The 21,974-nt window shown below is 41.3% G+C and overlaps 1 protein-coding gene across 1 annotated transcript; it reads left to right on the top strand.

Annotated features, from left to right (window-relative positions):
* The first annotated feature begins 10,229 nt into the window (after positions 1 to 10,229).
* Positions 10,230 to 21,672, top strand: ZSCAN12 (zinc finger and SCAN domain containing 12). The gene is given in 4 exon segments (XM_040249972.1): positions 10,230 to 11,648; positions 15,868 to 16,012; positions 18,197 to 18,361; positions 18,364 to 21,672. Coding segments are annotated over 4 exon segments (1,848 nt in total). The 5' UTR covers positions 10,230 to 11,225; the 3' UTR covers positions 19,479 to 21,672.
* Positions 21,673 to 21,974: the final 302 nt, after the last annotated feature.

The raw sequence follows: 21,974 nt of genomic DNA, 5'->3' as shown, positions 1-21,974 counted from the left end.
CCATCACTTCCACTAGCTTTGCTCGTAGTGATGCTTTCTAAGGCCCACTTGACTTCACATTCCAGGATGTCTGGCTCTAGGTGAGTGATCACACCATCGTGATTATCTTGGTCGTGAAGATCTTTTTTGTACAGTTCTTCTGTGTATTCTTGCCACCTCCTCTTAATATCTTCTGCTTCTGTTAGGTCCATACCATTTCTGTCCTTTATCAAGCCCATCTTTGCATGAAATGTTCCCTTGGTATATTTAATTTTCTTGAAGAGATCTCTAGTCTTCCCCATTCTGTCCTTTTCCTCTATTTCTTTGCATTGATCCCTGACAAAGGCTTTCTTATCTCTTCTTGCTATTCTCTGGAACTCTGCATTCAGATGCTTATATCTTTCCTTTTCTCCTTTGCTTTTCACTTCTCTTCTTTTCACAGCTATTTGTAAGGCCTCCTCAGACAGCCATTTTACTTTTTTGCATTTCTTTTCCATGGGGATGGTCTTGATCCCTGGCTCCTGTAAAATGTCATGAACCTCCGTCCATAGTTCATCAGGCACTCTGTCTATCAGATCTAGTCCCTTAAATCTATTTCTCACTTCCACTGTATAATCATAAGGGATTTGATTTAGGTCTTACCTGAATGGTCTAGTGGTTTTCCCCACTTTCTTCAATTTAAGTCTGAATTTGGCAATAAGGAGTTCATGATCTGAGCCACAGTCAGTGCCCAGTCTTGTTTTTGCTGACTGTATAGAGCTTCTCCATCTTTGGCTGCAAGGAATATAATCAGTCTGATTTCAGTGTTGACCATCTGGTGATGCTCATGTGTAGAGTCTTCTATTGTGTTGTTGGAAGAGGGTGTTTGCTATGACCAGTGTGTTCTCTTGGTAAAACTCTTTTAGCCTTTGCCCTGCTTCATTCTGTACTCCAAGGCCAAATTTGCCTGTTACTCCAGGTGTTTCTTGACTTCCTACTTTTGCATTCCAGTTCCCTATAATGAAAAGGACATCTTTTTTGGGTGTTAGTTCTAAAAGGTCCTGTAGGTCTTCATAGAACCATTCAACTTTAGCTTCTTCAGTGTTACTGGTTGGGGCATAGGCTTGGATTACCGTGATATTGAATGGTTTGCCTTGGAAATGAACAGAGATCATTCTGTCGTTTTTGAGATTGCATCCAAGTACTGCATTTCTGACTCTTTTGTTGACCATGGTGGCTACTCCATTTCTTCTAAGGGATTCCTGCCCATAGTGGTAGATATAATGGTCAAGGTCAGGAGAGGTGGCTATGAAGAGATACACCTCTTCCAAGGTAAGGAGCAGTGGCTGCACTTTGCTGGGGCAGCCGTGAGAGATAGCTCATGTCCAAGGTAAGAGAAACCCAAGTGAGACGGTAGGTGTTGTGAGAGGGCATCAGAAGGCAGACACACTGAAACCATAATCACAGAAAACTAGCCAATCTGATCACACGGACCACAGCCTTGTCTAACTCAATGAAACTAAGCCATGCCATGTGGGATCACCCAAGATGGATGGGTCATGGTGGAGAGGTCTGACAGATTGTGGTCCACTGGAGAAGTGAATGGCAAACCACTAAAGTATTCTTGCCTTGAGAACCCCATGAACAGTATGAAAAGGCAAAATGATAGGATACTGAAAGGGGAACTCCCTGGGTCGGTAGGTGCCCAATATGCTACTGGAGATCAGTGGAGAAATAACTCCAGAAAGAACGAAGAGATGGAGCCAAAGCAAAAACAATACCCAGTTGTGGATGCAGCTGGTAATAGAAGCAAGGTCTGATGCTGTAAACAATATTGCATAGGAACTTGGAATGTCAGGTCCATGAATCAAGGCAAATTGGAAGTGATCAAATAGGAGATGGCAAGAGTGAATGTCGACATTCTAGGAATCAGCGAACTAAAATGGACTGGAATGGGTGAATTTAAGACCAGCCACCAAAATGACAGGTCCTCCAAGTTTCCTAGAGAGGTGGCTGAGGAACCAACAGAGATGCATTTGAGCATTTGACAGATTTCCAGTTCCTGGTGTGAGCTGTGGCTTAAACACTCCTTTCGTTGATTGACTCTGGACTGTAACTGGGAGTAGGTGGAAACCTGGTTCATCCCGAGGCTGGATGCTCCATTTGTGGTTTAGTCGCCAGGTCGTGTCTGACTCTTTGAGACCCCACAGACTGCAGCCCGCCGGACTCCCCTGTCTGTGGGATTTCCCAGGCAAGAATACTGGAGTGGGTTGCCATTTACTTCTGCAGAGATCTTGGGGCTGGATTGGGGGTGTTGTCCTCTTTTCCTAGGCCTGGCTTAGGTTCCTCTCCCTTGCCATACATAGATCCCTCAGGACCCGACTCTTCCATGTCAGTGCTTCTGTACGTTTTGGAGATGCAGAGAACTGAACACAAACACGGTACAGAGCTGGGTCTGTGCAGACCATCTGGTTTTCAAAGGAGATACAGATTTACTAACGGGGAAACTCCTCCAGTGTCCATCGGCTGACGGACCCTTAAGGCTAAAAGATGGTTTCTTATACCTTTCATGAACTTAACTGAGCAGTTTCTCAGTTTTCATGAAATCTCTTATAGTAATGGTCATGATTACATATTTGTAGAGGTTTAGTTCTTTAAAAAACAAAAACAACACTATAACGCAATCCTCCCAGTTTTGCAAAGCAAAGAGAAGTGCTCGTTCATTTCTGTGGCTAAGAAAACAGATTCAAAAGTGTGGCAGGGGAAGTAGAGGAGGGTGGCAGCTCATTACTGTCAGGTAGATGTAGAAGTCCAAGTTTCTACTTGATTGCCATTTAGCTTCTCCTTACTGTTGGGTAAGGGTAGAAATTCTGACTTCCACGTGGTCACCACAGACACTGTGTGAGCGCTGATTAGTTATTGCTGAGTGATGGTGAAAGTCCAGACTCCACTGGCCCTTTTCTGACGTTGCCTTAGTGTCACCGTTCCCTACTTAACCTGCCACAATAGTTTCAGGGAAAACCAGTTAAAACTTAAGGTTCAATTAAGATCCAGTCTCATAACACAGAACAAAATAGCAATAAAAAATCCGAAATACCAAGACCCAGGAAGATCGCAAACGGAATGAAAAGAGATGCCAACACCAAGCTAATAGAGGTTTTAGAATTAACAGAAATTTATAGCAACCATGATTTAAAAAAAAAAATCTTCGATGAGGGACTTTCCTGGTGGTCCAGTGGCTACCACTGCTCTCCTGATGCAGGGGGCTCCAGTTTAATATCTGGTAGGGGAATTAAATCTCACATATTGCAACTTAGGGGCTTCCCTGGTGGCTCAGAGGTTAAAGCGTCTGCCTGCAATGCGGGAGACCTGGGTTCGATCCGTGGGTCAGGAAGATTCCGTGGAGAAGGAAATGGCAACCCACTCCAGTATTCTTGCCTGGAGAATCCCATGGACGGAGGAGCCTGGTGGACTATAGTCCATGGGGTCGCAAAGAGTCGGACATGACTGAGCGACTTCACTTCACTTCTATTGCAACTAAAGATCTGTATGCTGCAAGATCAAAGACCCGGTATACTGCAACTAAGACCTGGTGCAGCCAAATAAACGTTTTTTTAAAAAAGCTTCAGTGGGAAATTGTGAACACATATAAAAGAAGTGAAAATATAGAAACCCTCAGCAAGGAAATAGAAATTCCTAGCAAGTAAATAGAAAAATGTAAAAAAAAAATTCAAGTGGAAATTTGAGAACTGAAAAATACAGTTATGATATTAAAAGCTCTGTGGGTAGTCTTAACAACAGGATGGAGGCTAGAGAAAATCTGAACTAGAAGACTAAACAACAGAAATAACTCAATTCTAACAAGAGAGAAAGTAAGCTGGAGAGGGGGAAAAGGAGGAACAGAGGGTAGTAGGCTGAAAAAAGTCACCCAAAGATACGTTCACTTCGTAATCACCAGAACCTATAAATATTATGTGGCAGAACAGTGAATATTATTTTATATGGCAAAATAAGTGATTAAGGATCTTGAGAAAAGGAGATTATCCTGAATTATCCAAAAGGGGTCCAGAATGCCATAATAAATATTTCTATGAGAGAGAGGCAGAGGGAAATTAGACACACAGAAAAAGGTGATGTAAAGATGGAGGTACAGAGTAGAGTGGTGTGACCTTGAGCCCCAGGGACACCAAGGGATGACCAGGAGTGGAAGAGACAAGAAATGGGGTCTCTACCTCAGAGTCTCTGGACAGAGCCTTGAGTTTAGACTTCTGGCCCCTAGAATTGTCAGAATAAATTTCTGTTGTTTTAAGCCACAAGTTTGTGGTAATTTGTTATAGAAACCAAAAGAAACTACTGCAGTGATACCTCAGGGACTTGTGCAACTGTAGAAAGATGTAATGATCATATCACTGAAGTCCCAAAGAGGATGGGGCTTAAGAATTACTTAAAATAGTGGCTGAAAAGTCACCAGTTTTGGCAAGAGAAGTAAATCTGCATATTCAAGAGGCTGATCAAAAAGGAAACAGGACAAACCCAAGGAAATCCTTTCAAAACAGCATCACAATTAAACTCCACAAACCCTAAGACAGCAAAAAGATTTTGAAAGCAGCCAGAGAAAAATGACATCTATAGGAGAAAATTCAAATGACAGTAGATTTCTTATGAGTAATGAGGCCAGAAGAGACTGACATGGTATTTTTAAAGAGCTGAAAGAAAGGAACTATCAAGCCAGAATCCTGTACTTGGTGAAAACATCCTTCAGGAGTGAACAGAAAAATCAAGACATCCTCAGATGAGTAAGATGTAGAATTTGTCACCAGGAAACCTACATTAAAAAAAAAAAATGGCAAAAGGACACTCTCTAAATAGAGAATAATCAGGAAAGAATATGAGTAAATACAGCAAGCTTTCCTATATCTCCTGATTTTTCTAAATTATGTTTAACTGTTGAAGCAAAAATTGTAATTTTGTCTGCTGTGGTGCTAAATATATTTAGAGGAAATATCTAATTAAGAGAATTATAAGTGGAAAGGGCAAGAGATGTAAAGGAAAGTAAGGTTTCTATACTTCACTCAAATTGGTAAAAAGATGATACCAGTAGAACATGATAACTGTGTATATATAACTGGAAACCTAGAGCAACTACTTAAAAAAGTGTACAAGAAGATTTACCAAAGATGGTAAAAGTGGAAGCAATGACAGATTTTATTTTCCTGCGTTCCAAAATCACTACAGATGATTACTGCAGCCACAAAATTAAAAGATGCTTGCCCCTTGGAAGAAAAGCTGACAAATCTATCCAGCATATTAAGAAGTAGAGACCTCACTTTGCCAACAAAGTTCCATGTGGTTAAAGCTATGGTTTTTCCAGTAGTCATGCACGGGTGTGAGAGTTAGACCATAAAGAAGGCTGAGTGCTGAAGAACTGATGCTTTTGAACTGTGGTGTTGGAGAAGACTCTTGAGAGTCCCTCGGACTGCAAGGAGATCAAACCAGTCAATCCTAACAGAAATTCACCCTCAGTATTCCTTGGAAGGACTGGTGCTGAAGCTCCAATACTTTTGCTACCTGATGTGAAGAGATGACTCACTAGAAAAGCCCGTGATGTTGAGAAGGACTGAGGGCAGGAGGAGAAGGGAGTGACAGAGAATGAGATGGTTAGATAGCATCACAGACTCAATGGCCATGAGTTTGAACAAACTCCGGGAGATAGTGGAGGACAGAGGAGCCTATTCATGATGTCACAGAGTTGGACACTTGTTACCAACTGAACAGCAACAAAATACCAAAGATAGATAAATCAAAATGCAATTAAAAGGGGAAAAATGACTTCTTGAAGTAACCTACAAGAAGCCAAGAAAATAAAATAGAGAAATGTGGGAATTCCCTGACAGTTCAGTGGTTAGGACTCCATGCTTTCACTTCAGAGAGCCTGCAGTGATCAAATCAGGTTTGATTTGGGAGACTAAGATCGTACAAGCTGCACAATTCTGTCAAAAAAAAGAAAACAAATGAAAAAATAAATATGAAATGGCAAAATTATAGAAGCAGAAAACAGAGTCCTGGTCGCCAGTCATTAATGAGAAGATGGGAATAAAGTGTGTTCATAAAAGGAATTAATGTAGTGATGGAAATGTTCTGTATCTTGACTGTAACAATGTAAATGCTCTGGTTGTGACTGTACTGTAGTTCTGTAAGATATGCTATTAGTAGAAACTTGGTAAAGAGTAAATGAGATCTCTGCATTCTTTCTTAAAACATATGAATCTATAATTATATTAAAATAAAATGTAACTTTAAAAAACAAAATATAAGCATAATGTTTTGTGAGTAGAGAAAGTAATATTGAATTCAAGTTTCAGTGTGCAGAAATCAAGCTTTATTGGAACAAAAAAGTTAATTCTCAACTTAGAAAACCTATCTTGAGGTCAGTTGGATAGAATTAGATGAATTCTATCTGCAACCTGAATCCCTCTTGCCAGGTAACATAATAAATTCACAGGTTCTGGAGATGAGGTGAGGAGTAGACTTCTTGGTGAGGGTGGGGCAGGTGGTGTCATTATTCTACCTACTACCAGCACTCTGCTGTCAGCGCCCAACAGTCACTCTATAGCAGTACATCAGAATACTTCTCATTCTTAAAGCTGCCTTGGTAGTTATGCCACAGTTTATTCATGGACATTGGGTTTGTTTCCAGTCTTTTAGCTTGACTATCTAAATAAATAACTGTGTGCATATGTATTTTTTAGAATTGTCAATATATCTTTTGGATGGATTTCTATTGCAGGGACAAAGAATAAACTTATGTAAGCAATTTTGCTACATTTTATTATTTTTCTAAATAGGGGCTGTACTATTTTGTGTTCCAATTAAGACTGCATAAGTGCTTCTCTTTCCTCATGAACAGAGTATACTGTCAAACTTCTGAATTTTTTCCAGTCTGATAAAATGACTAATGGTACTTCAGTGCACTTTTTAGTTTGTATGTTTATATTTGGAGTGAAGTTGAGCATCTTTCCAGACATTTGAGCACTGCTACAATTTCTTATTTTGTCAGCTCTTCCTTTCCTTTGTCCAAGTTGAGCATCTTTCCAGACATTTGAGCACTGCTTCAATTTCTTACTTTGTCAGCTCTTCCTTTCCTTTGTCCATTTTCTCCATTGGATTATTGGTTCTTTTCTTTTTTTCTCTCTTACATTAAAAAAATATATTTCATTTATTTGACTGGGCCAGGTCTTAGTTGAGGGATGTGAGGTCTTTGATTTTTACTACAGCATGTGAACTCTTAGTTGTGGCATGTGGGGATCTAATTCGATAACCAGGGATCAAACCCAGGCCCCCTGCATTGGGAGCTCGGTGTCTTAGCCACTGGACCACCAGGGAAGTCCTCAGTTATGTTCTTTTTAGGAAATATTTTAGGAACCCTTTATATATTGGGGATATTAGTCCTTTGTGATATGTTGCAACATTTTTCCAATGTATCATTTTTCTTCTGACTTTTCTTTGTGGTATTTTTTGATAACCAATCCATTTTATTTTTAGGCAGATTTACTTTTTTTTTTTTTTTTACTGCTTTTGGAAATTGAGGCAAGGTTTCCTGTTCCTTAGATCTTTGAATTACTACTAATGTTCTTCTAATACATGAATAGGTATATTTTTTACATTTGTTTTTTTGATCCATTTGGAATTTATCCTGATTGTGATATGTGATGGGCGATATTAATGCAATTTTACTTTTGACCAAATGGCTATCAGTTGTCCTAATACAACTTATCTACAAGCCCTTCATTTCCCCCATTGATTCAAGATGCCACCATCATTTACTAAATATCCATATGTACCTCAGTCTACTGTGTGGTGCATGCATACTTAGTTGTGTCCAACTCTGTGACCCAATGGACTGTAACCAGCCAGACTCCTCTGTCCATGAGATTCTCCAGGCAAGAATCCTGGGGTGTGGTCTATTTCTGTCTGTTCTTACACAGTATCACACTCAATTGTAGGGATTTTATAACTTGTGGTGATATCTGATCAGTATGTCCCTCACTATTGTTCTTCAGAGGGTGTCATGGCTATTCTTATTTTCCCATTTGAACTTTATAATCAATTTGTCTAACTCTAGAACAGTATTTGTTGATACTTTTATTTTAGAAGATTGACTTCTTCGTTGAGTCTTTTGAACCAAGACTATCAGCAGTTTTTTTTAGCATGTGGCTTTCTATTTGTCTAACTATACATTTGGCCTTTCAGGAGGTTTTCCCCATACAGGTTTTGCAATTTTTTCCTACACTTGGTCCCACTTATTTTCTTTCTTTCTCTTGTTGTTGCTGCTGCTATTGTTACTATTATAAATTAGGTATTCTCTTCCATTATATCTTGTAACTTATCACTGGTTATTTGCACATAGGAAAGTACTGCTTTCAGTGTGTTAATTTTACATTTTTGCTGCTGCTGCTGCTAAGTCGCTTCAGTCGTGTCCAACTCTGTGCGTCCCCATAGACGGCAGCCTACCAGGCTCCCCCATCCCCAGGATTCTCCAGGCAAGAACACTGGAGTGGGTTGCCATTTCCTTCTCCAATGCATGAAAGTGAAAAGTGAAAGTGAAGTCGCTCAGTTGAGTGGACTCTTTTTACTAAATTATCTTTTAGTTTTCCCATTGAACTCTATGGGTTTTCAGATGTATACCCATTATTAGTAGTACATAAAAGGGAAAAGTAGAAGGTGAAAAAGTAAGCAGAAACCACCAGGTTGACCCTTGAGAAGTGTGTAGAAGAGGTCCCCTCCTGAGTCTGGAAGACCTGGAGAGAAATCCCTTTGAGTCATCTTTAATATCAAAGGTGCTGAAACCCAAATAAACGTGAGTGAAAAAGCATAAGATTCATGACCACAGGAAAAACCTTAGCCTTGACTAGATGGACCTTAGTCAGCAAAGTAATGTCTCTGCTTTTGAATATGCTATCTAGGTTGGTCATAACTTTTCTTCCAAAGAGTAAGCATCTTTTAATTTCATGGCTGCAATCACCATCTGCAGTGATTTTGGAGCCCAAAAAATAAAGTCTGACACAGTTTCCACTGTTTCCCCATGTATTTCCCATGAAGTGATGGGACCAGATGCCATGATCTTTGTTTTCTGAATGTTGAGCTTTAAGCCAACTTTTTCACTCTCCTCTTTCACTTTCATCAAGAGGCTTTTTAGTTCCTCTTCACTTTCTGCCATAAGGGTGCTGTCATCTGCATGTCTGAGGTGATTGATAGTTCTCCCGGCAATCTTGATTCCAGCGTGTGTTTCTTCCAGTCCAGCGTTTCTCATGATGTACTCTGCATATAAGTTAAATAAGCAGGGTGAGAATATACAGCCTTGACGTACTCCTTTTCCTATTTGGAACCAGTCTGTTATTCCATGTCCAGTTCTAACTGTTGCTTCCTGACCTGCATACAGATTTCTCAAGAGGCAGGTCAGGTGGTCTGGTATTCCCATCTCTTTCAGAATTTTCCACAGTTACTCCTTGGAAGAAAAGTTATGACCAACCCAGATAACATATTCAAAAGCAGACACATTACTTTGCTGACTAAGGTCTGTCTAGTCAAGGCTATGGTTTTTCCTGTGGTCATGTATGGATGTGAGAGTTGGACTGTGAAGAAAGCTGAGCGCCGAAGAATTGATGCTTTTGAACTGTGGTGTTGGAGAAGACTCTTGAGAGTCCCTTGGACTGCAAGGAGATCCAACCAGTCCATCCTGAAGGAGATCAGCCCTGGGATTTCTTTGGAAGGAATGATGCTAAAGCTGAAACTCCAGTCCTTTGGCCACCTCATGAGAACAGTTGACTCATTGGAAAAGACTATGCTGCTGGGAGGGATTGGGGGCAGGAGGAGAAGGGGACGACAGAGGATGAGATGGCTGGATGGCATCACTGACTCGATGGACGTGAGTGTGAGTGAACTCCAGAAGTTGGTGATGGACAGGGAGGCCTGGCGTGCTGCGATTCATGGGGTTGCAAAGAGTCGGACACGACTGAGCGACTGAACTGAACTACCTAGCTCAGATAGGCTCGCCATGCCTCGACCACCCATCAGTTGGGAGGAATGGGGATACTAGCAAGCGGAAGACTAGCAGAAGGCGAAAACTATTGTGAAACTGCGGGCCTGTGAATCCTCTGTAGTCATTTCTCGAGAGTGCACGGGAGAACTACCGAGTAGCGGGCTCACTCTTCCTAGAGTGGCGGCGGAAGTGACGAGATGCTCCGTACTCCACGGCCGCTTCCGGCCTTTGTGGGTCGCTCTTGGTGGGTTCCGGCTCGGAAACCGTTCGAGACTTCACTCCCTTGAATCCGGGAGGGAAACTTCTGCTGGCCTCCTGGGGCTGCGGTTGAGCAAGCTTTTGCTGCGGACGCGGCAGGTGGGCTGCTGGCCATCATCGGGCCAGGCTGGAGCGCGGCGTCCTCTGGTGCTCACTTGCCTAGGTGGATGCGCGAGAAGCTACTTGAGGCAGAAGCTAGCCCCCAGCCCTCTGAGATGGGGGTGACAACCCAGGATGAGCGGGGAGACCCGGCTGTGCGCCTCATACCTTTCGGGCTTGCCTCGCGCTGTGTACCCTTCTTGATTCTGCGCCATCTGACATTTCTGAACACTCGTCGGTCACAGGCGCTGACCCACGTCCTAGGGCCTCTTTTACAAGCATCACCTTATATTTAGAATTACAGACACTAGGGTAGAAGAGGGCCTGAAAAACCACTGTCTCCAGCTTTTTCGCTTGATAAAGAATCAGGAGCAGAGAGATTAAGTCCCTTAGGAAATAAATTCATGTAACTGCAGCTTTTATGACTTAATGATTTCCCGTTATGCATCATCTGAGTTTTTAAAGAATTTAAAAAGCAACTACTCAAGAATGTCTCAGCTTTTTGTTATAATTTGTTTGCTCTAAATGTTTGTTTATTCCATTTAATTCTCCTTTTTTTCTATTACTAAGTGGAAATATTTCCTTCTTAGTCTTAATTTTCTTGTCCTGAAAATCCTGAAACAACTTTGCACCTTTTACTTATTCTTTTTCTTTAAATTAGTCTATTAAGTCTTTTTTATCAGAGCATTTCTCTGAGTATAGTAGATTACTCTGGAGGCAGCTTTCAAAGTGCATATTTAAATTCTTAGAATTTGCAATTTTTGTGTATGGTGTAGTTTGGGTTAATGATGATAGCTTCTCCCTCAGTTCCAGCCAGAAAGAAACGACACAGGAGATCTTGCTTGAAGCATTGATAAGCTTTTGTGTAGCAATGATGGCATATACTTGGTCTATCCAGGCCAAGAAGGACCGGGAAGAACTTTTGGAAGTAAAGATAGAGGAAGAGGAGCTGGGGGAGGAGCATAAATATGCCACTACGCAGGATCAAAACCTGCAAAAGAACAACACCCACAGCAGGGAGGTCTTCCGACAGTACTTCAAGCAGTTCTGCTACCAGGAAACATCTGGACCCCGTGAGGCTTTGAACCGACTCCGGGAACTTTGCCATCAGTGGCTGAAGCCAGAAACCCACACCAAAGAGCAGATTCTGGAACTGCTGGTGCTGGAGCAGTTCCTGACCATCTTGCCTGAGGAGCTCCAAGCCTGGGTCCAGGAACAGCATCCAGAGAGTGGGGAAGAGGTGGTGACTGTGCTGGAGGATTTAGAGAGAGAGTTGGATGAGCCAGGATATCAGGTGAGAACACAGGTGTGGTGTCTGAGAAGTGAATTATGGATTTCTAGGCCAGAATGAAGTCTAATACTATTTCACAAAATGTATCCTTGACAAAATTGGTGCATCAGAAAGGGGCCTAAGTGTCACAGAACATTGGTTAATGTAATCCTAACTTATTTATATCTTTTTTGTGGAAGGATTGTGTATTTCTTTATTAAGCTGCAAAATTCTGTTTGGTGAAATGCTGCCCAGAAACAGACTTCTAGCACAGAGAAAATGTTAGATGATTAAAGGGTGGGGAGCAGCCTCTTGAAAGGGACATCACTTCCGCACAACACAAGTAATTAAGAAATAAGGTTTTGCAGATATATCCTCTGCCTTGTCTCCATTAAAGGATTAAAAGATTGAGAAATCAAAGTCACCAGCTCAGAGGAATGAGATGTAGGAGCAGAATGGAAAGTTAGCAAGGAGGCGCATGGAGGGGACCCATGTTTCTTTGAGTGGTTGAAAGCCCAGTTGAGTTGAAAAGGTGAGATGTTAGTAGAAGAGTTGAAAACAGAGACTGGAGGACCTTGAATATCAACCTCTGGAGTTTAGATTTCATTCTGTAGGGCAGAAGCTCCTAATCTGTTCTCTCTGAGTCTAAGTGAGTTTTACTAAAACCAAGATACCAAAAAAAAAAAAAAAAAGAGGCAAATTATGTTGGACCATTTTGTTTTGTTTTAACATTGATAAAGACAGTGGTTTTCAACCAGTACCTCAAAGGGCATTTGGCAGTGTCTTGGAGCATTTTTGGTTGTCCTAATGTTGGGAGGTACTGCTGGCATCTAGTGGTTGAAGGATACTGCTAGATGATTGCAGTGCTAATGAAAAGGAAGTATAATCTGGCATCGAAGTACAAAGCCTGAAGAGGGAAGGACCATGTGGCAAAAAGGTCTAAGTTGAAAATAGGATCATGAAAGTGTGACTGCAAAGGAAGAGGCATATCTTAGGTAAGAATTAATTGAAAATGATAAAGATGGAAGTATAAAGAAGGAAGAAATAGTGGAGAACTCTACTCAGCAGTCTATCCTAGGCTAAGCACTAGGGATTTTCATACTTGAAAGACTAGTATAATGGAAACACTCCTAACTGAGTTCAAGGTCATAGGGGAAAGTGAATTGGTACTCTTGCCTGGAAAATCCCATGGACGGAGGAGCCTGGTAGGCTGCAATCCATGGGGTCGTGAAGACACCTTCTACAGTTCCCTTTTATGTGCTAATGATAATGGGTATACATCTGACAACCCATAGAGTTCAATGGGAAAACTAAAAGATAATTTAGTAAAAAGAGTCCGACTCGACTGAGCGACTTCACTTTCACTTTTCACTTTCATGCATTGGAGAAGGAAATGGCAACCCACTCCGGTGTTCTTGCCTGGAGAATCCCAGGGACGGGGGAGCCTGGTAGGCTCCCGTCTGTGGGATCTCACAGAGTTGGACATGACTGGAGCGACTTAGCAGCAGTAGCAGCATCATTCAGCAGATATTTATTGGCCATCTGTTGTTTACTAGGCACTGGGAATGCACCAGTGAAAAAACTATAGAGGGTTGCTGCTCTTTTTTCTTGGCCACACCATGTGGCATGCAGGTCTTAGTTCCCTAACCAGGGGTTAAACCTGTGCCCCCTGCATTGAGAGCACAGAGTCTTAGCCATTGGACCACCAGGGAAGCCCCAATCTGACTTTTAATTCCAATTTAAAGTTTTTAATTTTAACATAATCACTCTAGCTTCTGTGTTGGGAAAGTTCTGGATTGGGCCTGGGGGTGGTGAAGGAGAACATAGGAAACAAAGTTAGAAGCAGGGAAACCAGTTGAGGAGGCTATGCGTATAAGCAGTAATCCAAGAAAGAGATGCTGGTGCCTGACTAGGATAATAGCATTGGAAGTGGCAAAATGTAATTGGATTCTGATACATTTTGAGGGTAGACCTTGAGAGGATTTGTCTTTATGTAGGTTGCAGGGTATGAGAGAAAGTGAGTTAAAGATTATGCTAAGGTTTTTGGTTTGTACATCAGGTAAAACGAATTCGTCATTCACTGAGATGGTAAAGATTGAGAGAGACATAGGTTTGGAATAGAGGGACAGGAATCAACAGCTAGGTTTTGGATGTGTTAATTTTGAGATTCTCATTAGAATCCAAGTAGAAAGTTTGAGCAAGCAACTAGATATAAAGAGTTAGGATTCAGTGGGGGTGGGGGTGGGGGTGGGGGTGGAAATCTGTTCTAGAAATACAAAATTGGGACTTTCCAGAATATGAATGGTATTTAAAGCCATGAGACAAAAAGAGCATCAGGGGAGTAACTAGACTGGAAACTGGGGAGTGGCCAGGGAGGTAGGAAGAGAACCAAAAGAAAGAAAGGGATTCTTAGGTGCCGGCAGAAGTAACTTGGTCTTAGTCATGATGAATTTGTATTGCCAACCACCCCTTTCCTTTGAGGCTTGCTGTGGGTAGCAGTGGTTTATAAGGCCTAGTCAAAGATCCAGGGACAGAAGGCACAGTTCACTGTACTGGGCTTTTTTTTTGCTCCCTTCTTCCCCAAATTTGAGGGCTTCTCAGGTGGTGCTGGTGGTAAAGAATCTGCCTGCAATACAAGAGATTCGGGAGACGTGTTCAATCCCTGGGTTGGGAAGGTCTCCTAGGGGAGGAAATGGCAACAAGCTCCAGTATTCTTGTTTGGAAGATACCATGGACAGGGGAGCCTGCTGGACTATATTCCATGGTGCTGCAAAGAGTTGAACAGGACTGAGTGACTGAGTGCACACACCCCAAAATTTGAAGTATCAAAACATCTTTTTCTGTACATTTGAGATAGTATTCTGCTGATTTTGGCTCTTATTCTGAGGGAAAGATTACAAAATGAAACTGTCAGAGAAATAGTGTCAGTGTATGGTAATTTTTTATTTACAAACTTTAGCCATTGAAGGGTGTGTGTGTGTGTGTGTGTGTGTGTGTGTTAGTTGCTCGGTCATGTCTGACTCATTGTGACCCCATGGACTATAGCCAGTCTCCTCTCTCCATGAGATTTTCCAGGCAAGAATATTGAAGTGGGTTACCATTCCCTTCTCCATGGAATCTTCCTGATTCAGGGATTGAACCCAGGTCTCCTGCATTGCAGGTAGATTCTTTACAGTCTGAGCCACTAGACAAGCTATTGAAGAGGGATGGGGAAGTAATTTGAGGGCCTATCACATGCCAATGCCTGTGTGAGGTGCTTTACATGCATGATGTCATATAATCTCAGAATAATTCCTAGCCCAAGGTGACAGCTATCGATACTAAACTAAGAAACAGAGTAAGTAATTAGATTCCGATTCCTGTTTTTATACTACCATGGTGGGGAAACCTTTTCTTCTTTTATTTTATTTTTTTTTAAGTGCAAGAGGCAGTGGGCCCATGGAGGAATGGAAGCTACGAGTGGTTGAAATTGCTGAGTAAATGAGTTAATTGAAGGATCGAGGGTCAAAGGGAAGCAGAAAGGGATGAGATTGAAGGCAAAAGTAGAGATACAAGCCTTGAAAAAGAAAAGACTTCTTCCTCTAAGATAGAAGGAAAGGAGAAGAGTAAGAGAGTGGAGATAGGTAAAGTGAAGGAGAGAGGATTTTTTTGAGATGGTCGTGATCTTGGAGAAATAGTAAACAAGATCATCTTCCCAGAAAGAACAGGGATGGGGGCCTCAGAAGAGCATTGTCTATTAGGAATATGAGAGATTTCTCTTTTTCCTTTCCTCTTTCCTTCTCATACCCTCTTTCTTTTCTTTCTCCTTCTCCTTTGTTCCCTTCTGTCTGTCTTTATAATTTCTCTCATTTCCCTTTACTTTTCCCCCTTCCTTTCCTTCTTTCTCACTTCTGTCTTATTTCCCCATAAATTCTTCTCCACTCCTTTCTGCCTCTGCCTCTTTTTACCTTCTTTTCCTTCTCCTTGTCACTTCTCTATTTCTTTGAGCATAGACAAAAATGTAAAAGTGGTACATTTAATATACTTTAACTGTTAAGATAGGGGAAATTACTTCCAACTGGGGAAGCGAAGGTTTCCCAGAAGAGGTGACATTTGTATTGGCCTTGAGTAGGATTATGGCAGGCTGTTACGTGGAAAGAAGTTTATTTCAAGTTTCAGAGGGCTGGGTGCCACTGCCCTGGATAGTATATTCTTGTTTAATGTTACCAGAGTGAGGTTCTAAGCTATATCTCATTTACCTCAGGTCTCAGTCTGCACTGAGAAACAGGAAATGTTCTTACAGGAGATTGTACCTCTAAGAACAGAACAAGAATCCAGAATGTGCCTTCCGTCTGTGCAAGCCCAGCCAAAGAGTGAATCTGCAGAACTTGCAGCCCAACAGAAGCAAGGTAAGGAAGGAAGACCCATCTTGGGAGGAAGGGGAAGACGGGGGCCAACATAGGACCCTGGGACTCTTTTGTACTTTGTGTTGTTTGTGAGCACTGAAGTCAGGAAGGTCTCTCAAGAACTCTGATGGCTCATGCATAGACCTGAGGCAGCCTGGTTTATCACTCTGCAACTCTTTTTTTCTCTTTATGTTAATACTTTCTAAATCCTGGCTGTATTTTATTTGAAATCACTTAGTTTAGTCCTTCTGATAGTTATTTTCCTCTGTACTGACTTCCTTCCTATGTATAGCCTTTATCCTACCAGACAACACCACTGTCTTGCAATTTATTCTGTGTCCTTCAGTAAATAAACCTTTGCCCCATGATCTCTTCAGCTAACTTTCAAACGGTTCAGGGAAGAATACATATATGTGCGTATGAGTGAGTGAGTGAAGTCACTCAGTCGTGTCCGACTCTGTGACACCATGGATGGTAGCCTACAAGGCTCCTCTGTCCATAGAATTTTCCAGGCAAGAGTACTGGAGTGGGTTGCCATTTCCTTCTCCAGGAGATCTTCCCAACCCAGGGATCAAACCCAGGTTTCCCACATTGTAGGCAGACGCTTTACCATCTGAGCCACCAGGGAAGAGCCCATATGTGCGTATACATACACACATATATATTACTCTTATAAAGAGAAGGAGTAACAAAGCAGATGTGGCAAAATGTTCAAAATGGGTGAAGGGGTGAAAGAATGTACCTTCCTTATTTCTACTTTCTCTGTTTTTTCACTTACTTTTTAAAAACAGGTGAAAATTCACATGGTTGAAAAAAGTAATAACCTAAAGTTACCCAGTATAAAGTTATCCTGCCACTCAATTACCCTAGCCATTTGGTCTCCTTACCTCTGTTTTGAAATAGGTTGTCACTGTTACTAGTTTCTTGTGTGTCCTTCTAGTGATTTTTAACTATATATGTATATTTCTCATATTCAAATGTATTTCCTCTATCACTAAGATTATAGAACCTTGCATTTTTAATTTCTTAACAGCTGCTTAATTTTAAAATATATGACTATATCAGGCTCCCCAGGTGGCTCAGTGATAAAGAAACTACCTGCCAATGCAGGAGACAAGGGTTCAATCCCTGGGACAGGAAGATCCCTTGGAGAAGGAAATGGCAACCCACTCTAGTATTCTTGCCTGGGAGATCCCACGGACAGAGAAGCCTGGTGAGCTACAGTCCATGGGGTCACAAAAGAGTTGGACACGACTTAGTGACTAAACAACAGCAACAATAATATGGCTATATCATGCAGTTAACTTAGCCTTCTCCTGCTAATAACATTTAAGTTGGCTCCACTCTTTTACTATAACAAATAGTGCTGTGATAAATAACCATATGTGTGAACATATCTGTAGCATAAATTCCTTCTAGGTGGAGTTACTAGGTCAAAGGTTATATATATATATATATTTGTAATTTTGATATATATTGTCAAATTGCCCTCTAATAAAGCTTGGATCAATTTACACTCTTACTGGCAATGTTTGATATTCATGTTATGAGCACAGTGTTATATCAAGATTTTGGCAAATCCAGTAGGTGAAAATTATACTCAATATTGTTTAAATCTGCTTTTCCCTTATTGTGAGGGGGAGCATCTTTTCTTGTGTTTAAGAGCTGTTCTATTTCCTCTCTTGGAAGCCATCAGTTTTTTTTCTTTGCCCAGTTTTCTATTTTGGTCTTTTTCTTAACAGTTTTTGGAGTGCTTGAGTTATTAGTTCTATATTCTAGTGCCATTTATAGTCATGCGGGATCTCTAAGTTCTGTAATATTTCTTTTGAATAATTTTATGTTGCCTAATGAAAGTTGCGGAGAAGGCAATGGCACCCCACTCCAGCACTCTTGCCTGGAAAATCCGTGGACGGAGGAGCCTGGTGGGCTGCAGTCCATGGGGTCGCTAGGAGTCGGACACGACTGAGCAACTTCACTTTCACTTTTCTCTTTCATGCATTGGAGAAGGAAATGGCAACCCACTCCAGTATTCTTGCCTGGAGAATCCCAGGGACGGCGGAGCCTGGTGGGCTGCCATCTCTGGGGTTGCACAGAGTCGGACATGACTGAAGTGACTTAGCAGCAGCAATGAAAGTTGCTTTTTGCAACCATAAGAAACTAACGAGTATCACCCATTTTTAATTTCAGATATTGAGACTGGAAATGAGTATAGGAATTTAAAGCAAGAAGTTTCTCAAGAAATGAAACCATATGGGAATATAGCTGGCAAATTTGAAAATGAAATGTCTCAATCAGCTAGGTATGAAAAAACATATGAACCTGAAGAAGAAACAGGAAAGTCTTCTGAATATTCAAGGAAGATAAAGAACCTACATGTGATGAAAATGGAGTAAGTTTGACTGAGAACTTAGATATTTCTGAACACCAGAGAATTTGTCCAGGAGAAAAGCCTTATGTATGTGATGTTTGTGGAAGAGCTTTCAGTCAACACTCACGTTTCGTAGAACATCAGAGGATCCATACTGGAGACAGGTCCTACAAATGCAAAGAATGTGGAAAAACTTTCCGTGGGAGAACTGTGCTTATTCAACACAAAATAATACACACAGGAGAGAAACCCTATACGTGTAATGAGTGTGGCAAAGCCTTTGGCTAGTGGTCAGCTCTTAGTCAACATCAGAGACTTCACACAGGAGAGAAACACTACCACTGTAATGAATGTGGCAAAGCCTTTAGTCAGAAAGCAGGCCTCTTTCACCATCTCAAAAGCCACACAAGAGATAAACCTTATCATTGTACTCAGTGTAATAAAAGTTTTAGTCGGCGATCAATTCTTAGCCAACATCAAGGAGTTCATACTGGGGCAAAGCCCTGTGAGTGCAGTGAGTGGGGAAGAGCCTTTGTTTATGACTCCTCCCTTGTTTCCCATCAGGAGATCCACCACAAAGAAAAATGCTATCAGTGTAAGGAATGTGGGAAGCCCTTCAGTCAGAGCGGCCTTATTCAGCATCAGAGAATCCACAATGGAGAGAAACCCTACAAATGTGATGTGTGTGGAAAAGCCTTTATTCAGAGGACAAGTCTTATAGAACATCAACGAGTTCACACTGGAGAGAGAGCCTATACATGTGATAAGTGTGGGAAGGCTTTCACTCAAAGATCAGTCCTCAAGGAACATCAGAAAATGCATACCACAGAGAGACCCTATAAATGCGATGGGTGTGGGAATGCCTTCCAAGGAATCATCAGCCTCATTCAGCATCAAAGAATCCACACTGGGGAGAAACCCTACCAATGTGATGAATGTGGCAAAGCCTTCAGACAGAGGTCAGATCTTAGTAAACACCAGAGAATCTATAATAGAGGTGATCCCTATACATGTAAGGTGCGTGGGGAGTCATTTACACAGAACTCAGCTCTTATTCAACATCAGACTACCCACAAAGCAGAAAAATCTGGTTCTGTATGATAACTGCAGGGAAACTATCTCACAGAATTCAGGCCAGGGAGAAATACTAGCTATGAGATGATCAGGACAAAATGTTAGTCACTATACCTATAAGGAAACCTTGGATATTTCATAAAAAATTCACTGTGTGCTCTTTTTCTCAAAAGAGTTTACAACCTAGTTTCGAAGATAATAGGTCCACCTATTTAGTTAAGGCCATAGTACAGTAGAATTGATGCTCAAATATTATAGAATTAAAGTGGCACTTGACAAGCAGTAAGTGCTATAAATTCTGAAGGAGAGATCACTGTTGCCTGAAAGATTTTGAAGATAAAGGTTTGATGGGGATATTTGGAAGGCAAAAGGGAGAAAACATTGAGAACAGAACAAATTAATCGGAGTGCATGTGGTTTGCAAGCATCAGTGACAAAACAAGCCAACCTAAAGAGAGTTCATTCAGTTGGGCAGCTGATGGTATTGTGTTAGAAATACAACTTGAGGTCAGAATGCCAGTAATTTCACCGAATACTTTGACACTTAAAGATTTTTTCTCATTTAATTTCTAAAATGTTTCTATAAATTAAAATGATTCTCCAATGTAAAAATGAGGATATTCTTGCTTATGGAGATGACACAGCTACAGTATTACACAAAGGAAGAGACCAGAGGCTTAAGTGCAGGTCATTACAGTTCATTAAGTACTGTTCATTACAGGAGTGATTCCTCAGCATCAGTGAACATCAGAATCACCTGTGCTGCTTGTTAAACATACCAGAGTCCCACTTGCAGATACTGTGCTTCTTTAGGTCTGAGATGGGGATTGAGAATCTTCATTTCTGTAGCTCCGGTCACTTGATGTGCTATACGATTTGAGAAACATTGCATTGAATCATGGTTGCCAGTGAAGTGAGGAAGCATGAATACAGGCCACTGCAGATTTTTAGCATGAGGAAAGCCCTTCAGGGGACATGTGCCAGCAGCTCTTCACAATGAACAGGGAATTAGACCACCGTCATGCCTAAAAATTAGGGCTTCACGATGGCCTTTCTAGCCCTTCAAATTTAAATGTTTCAAAACAGACCCACCTACATTCCAAGGCTCCCAGGGATCTTCTGAGTGCATGCTTTGTGTGTGTGTGTTTGTGTTAGGGGAGGGATGCTGGTGTTCTCTGTTTTATACTTCTCTTTTTTCTCACTTCTGTGTTCTGAATTCTTTTACAATTTTTTGGCTTGTATACTTTCTTGAGCATATAAAAGAGCCAAAGATTAGTGATTCTTTCCTTCAGGTTTCAGGAAAAAAAATCAACTGAAAACTGGTTGACATTTACTGAGTAAATTCTGTTTTTGATGAGAACCTATGATGATTACTGTAGTGGGTAGCAGGCAAGTCACAGAAATACATATAGCTCCTGGTCTGTTTATCTGTTTACAGAAATCATATTTGATCTCTGCTGAGATGTTCATTTATTTCTTTTCCTTTCTGCCTTGCCACAGCAAACTCCACAGTTCCTAGGACTACATTCCCACCCCACCCCACCCAACTTCAGTCCCCTCATCTCCCCTCACTTCTAGCTGGTCAGTGGGTTTGAAGTGGTGAGATAGTGACAGAAGAGGTAGAGGAGAAAAAAAAGGGTAATTCACCACTGTTTAACTAGTCCTAACAACCTTTCTGCCCAGCCCTGTCTTTATCCCACCTCCCCATTCTGTAAAAGACTCTACGCCCATTTCCCTAGTGCCCCTATCTCCTGTCCATCTGTCTGTAATCCCTGTATAAGACATAAGAATATCATCATTGGCTTTGAACCAGAAGAGTCCCTAGTCCTATAGAAATATGTATGTTCCTAGCTTTCTAAATTGTAATTGTGAACACATTTTCTCTTAAAAATGATAATAGTACTTTAGGCATATAAACTGTCATACTGGTTTTTGGGATTAGAATTTATGACTGTGGGAAAACTTTCTGGGTTCACAACATAGGAAAGCAAATTAACATTTAGAAAACAATTCATTCACAAGTGGACTGTTTATTTAATAATAAGACCAATATTGGAATTGTGCACATAGGCACTGAGGCAGCTAGGATTGAAAACCTAATTTTTTATGTCTGGGAAACAAGGATCCTAGAACTAAGCCTGAAGGCCCTAGCTGTAAGTATTGATGCATGCTAAATCGCTTCAGTTATGTCCAGCTCTTAGCAACACTATAGACTAGCCTGCTCCTCTGGGATTCTCCAGGCAAGAATACTGGAGTGGGCTGCCATGCCCTCCTCCAGGGGATCTTCCTGACCCAGGAATCAAACCCACATCGTATGTCTCCTGCATCGGCAGGCGGGTTCTTTACCACTAGCACCAGCCACCATAAGTATTAATGTATGAGGCCTATTCCCTAAGGTTACTCAGTCTCAAGTTTCTCTCATGTAAACTCAACCATTTAGAGGGGACTTGACTTAGTAACAAGAACCTTCATGAGACCATCCCTGCCAAACCGATGCTTGTCCATACTTGTCATCTAATCAGAT

This window comes from Oryx dammah, unplaced genomic scaffold (assembly GCF_014754425.2).
Source record: "Oryx dammah isolate SB20612 unplaced genomic scaffold, SCBI_Odam_1.1 HiC_scaffold_11, whole genome shotgun sequence".
Taxonomy (NCBI): Eukaryota; Metazoa; Chordata; class Mammalia; order Artiodactyla; family Bovidae; genus Oryx; species Oryx dammah.
This window is presented reverse-complemented; position numbering and strand designations above follow the sequence as displayed.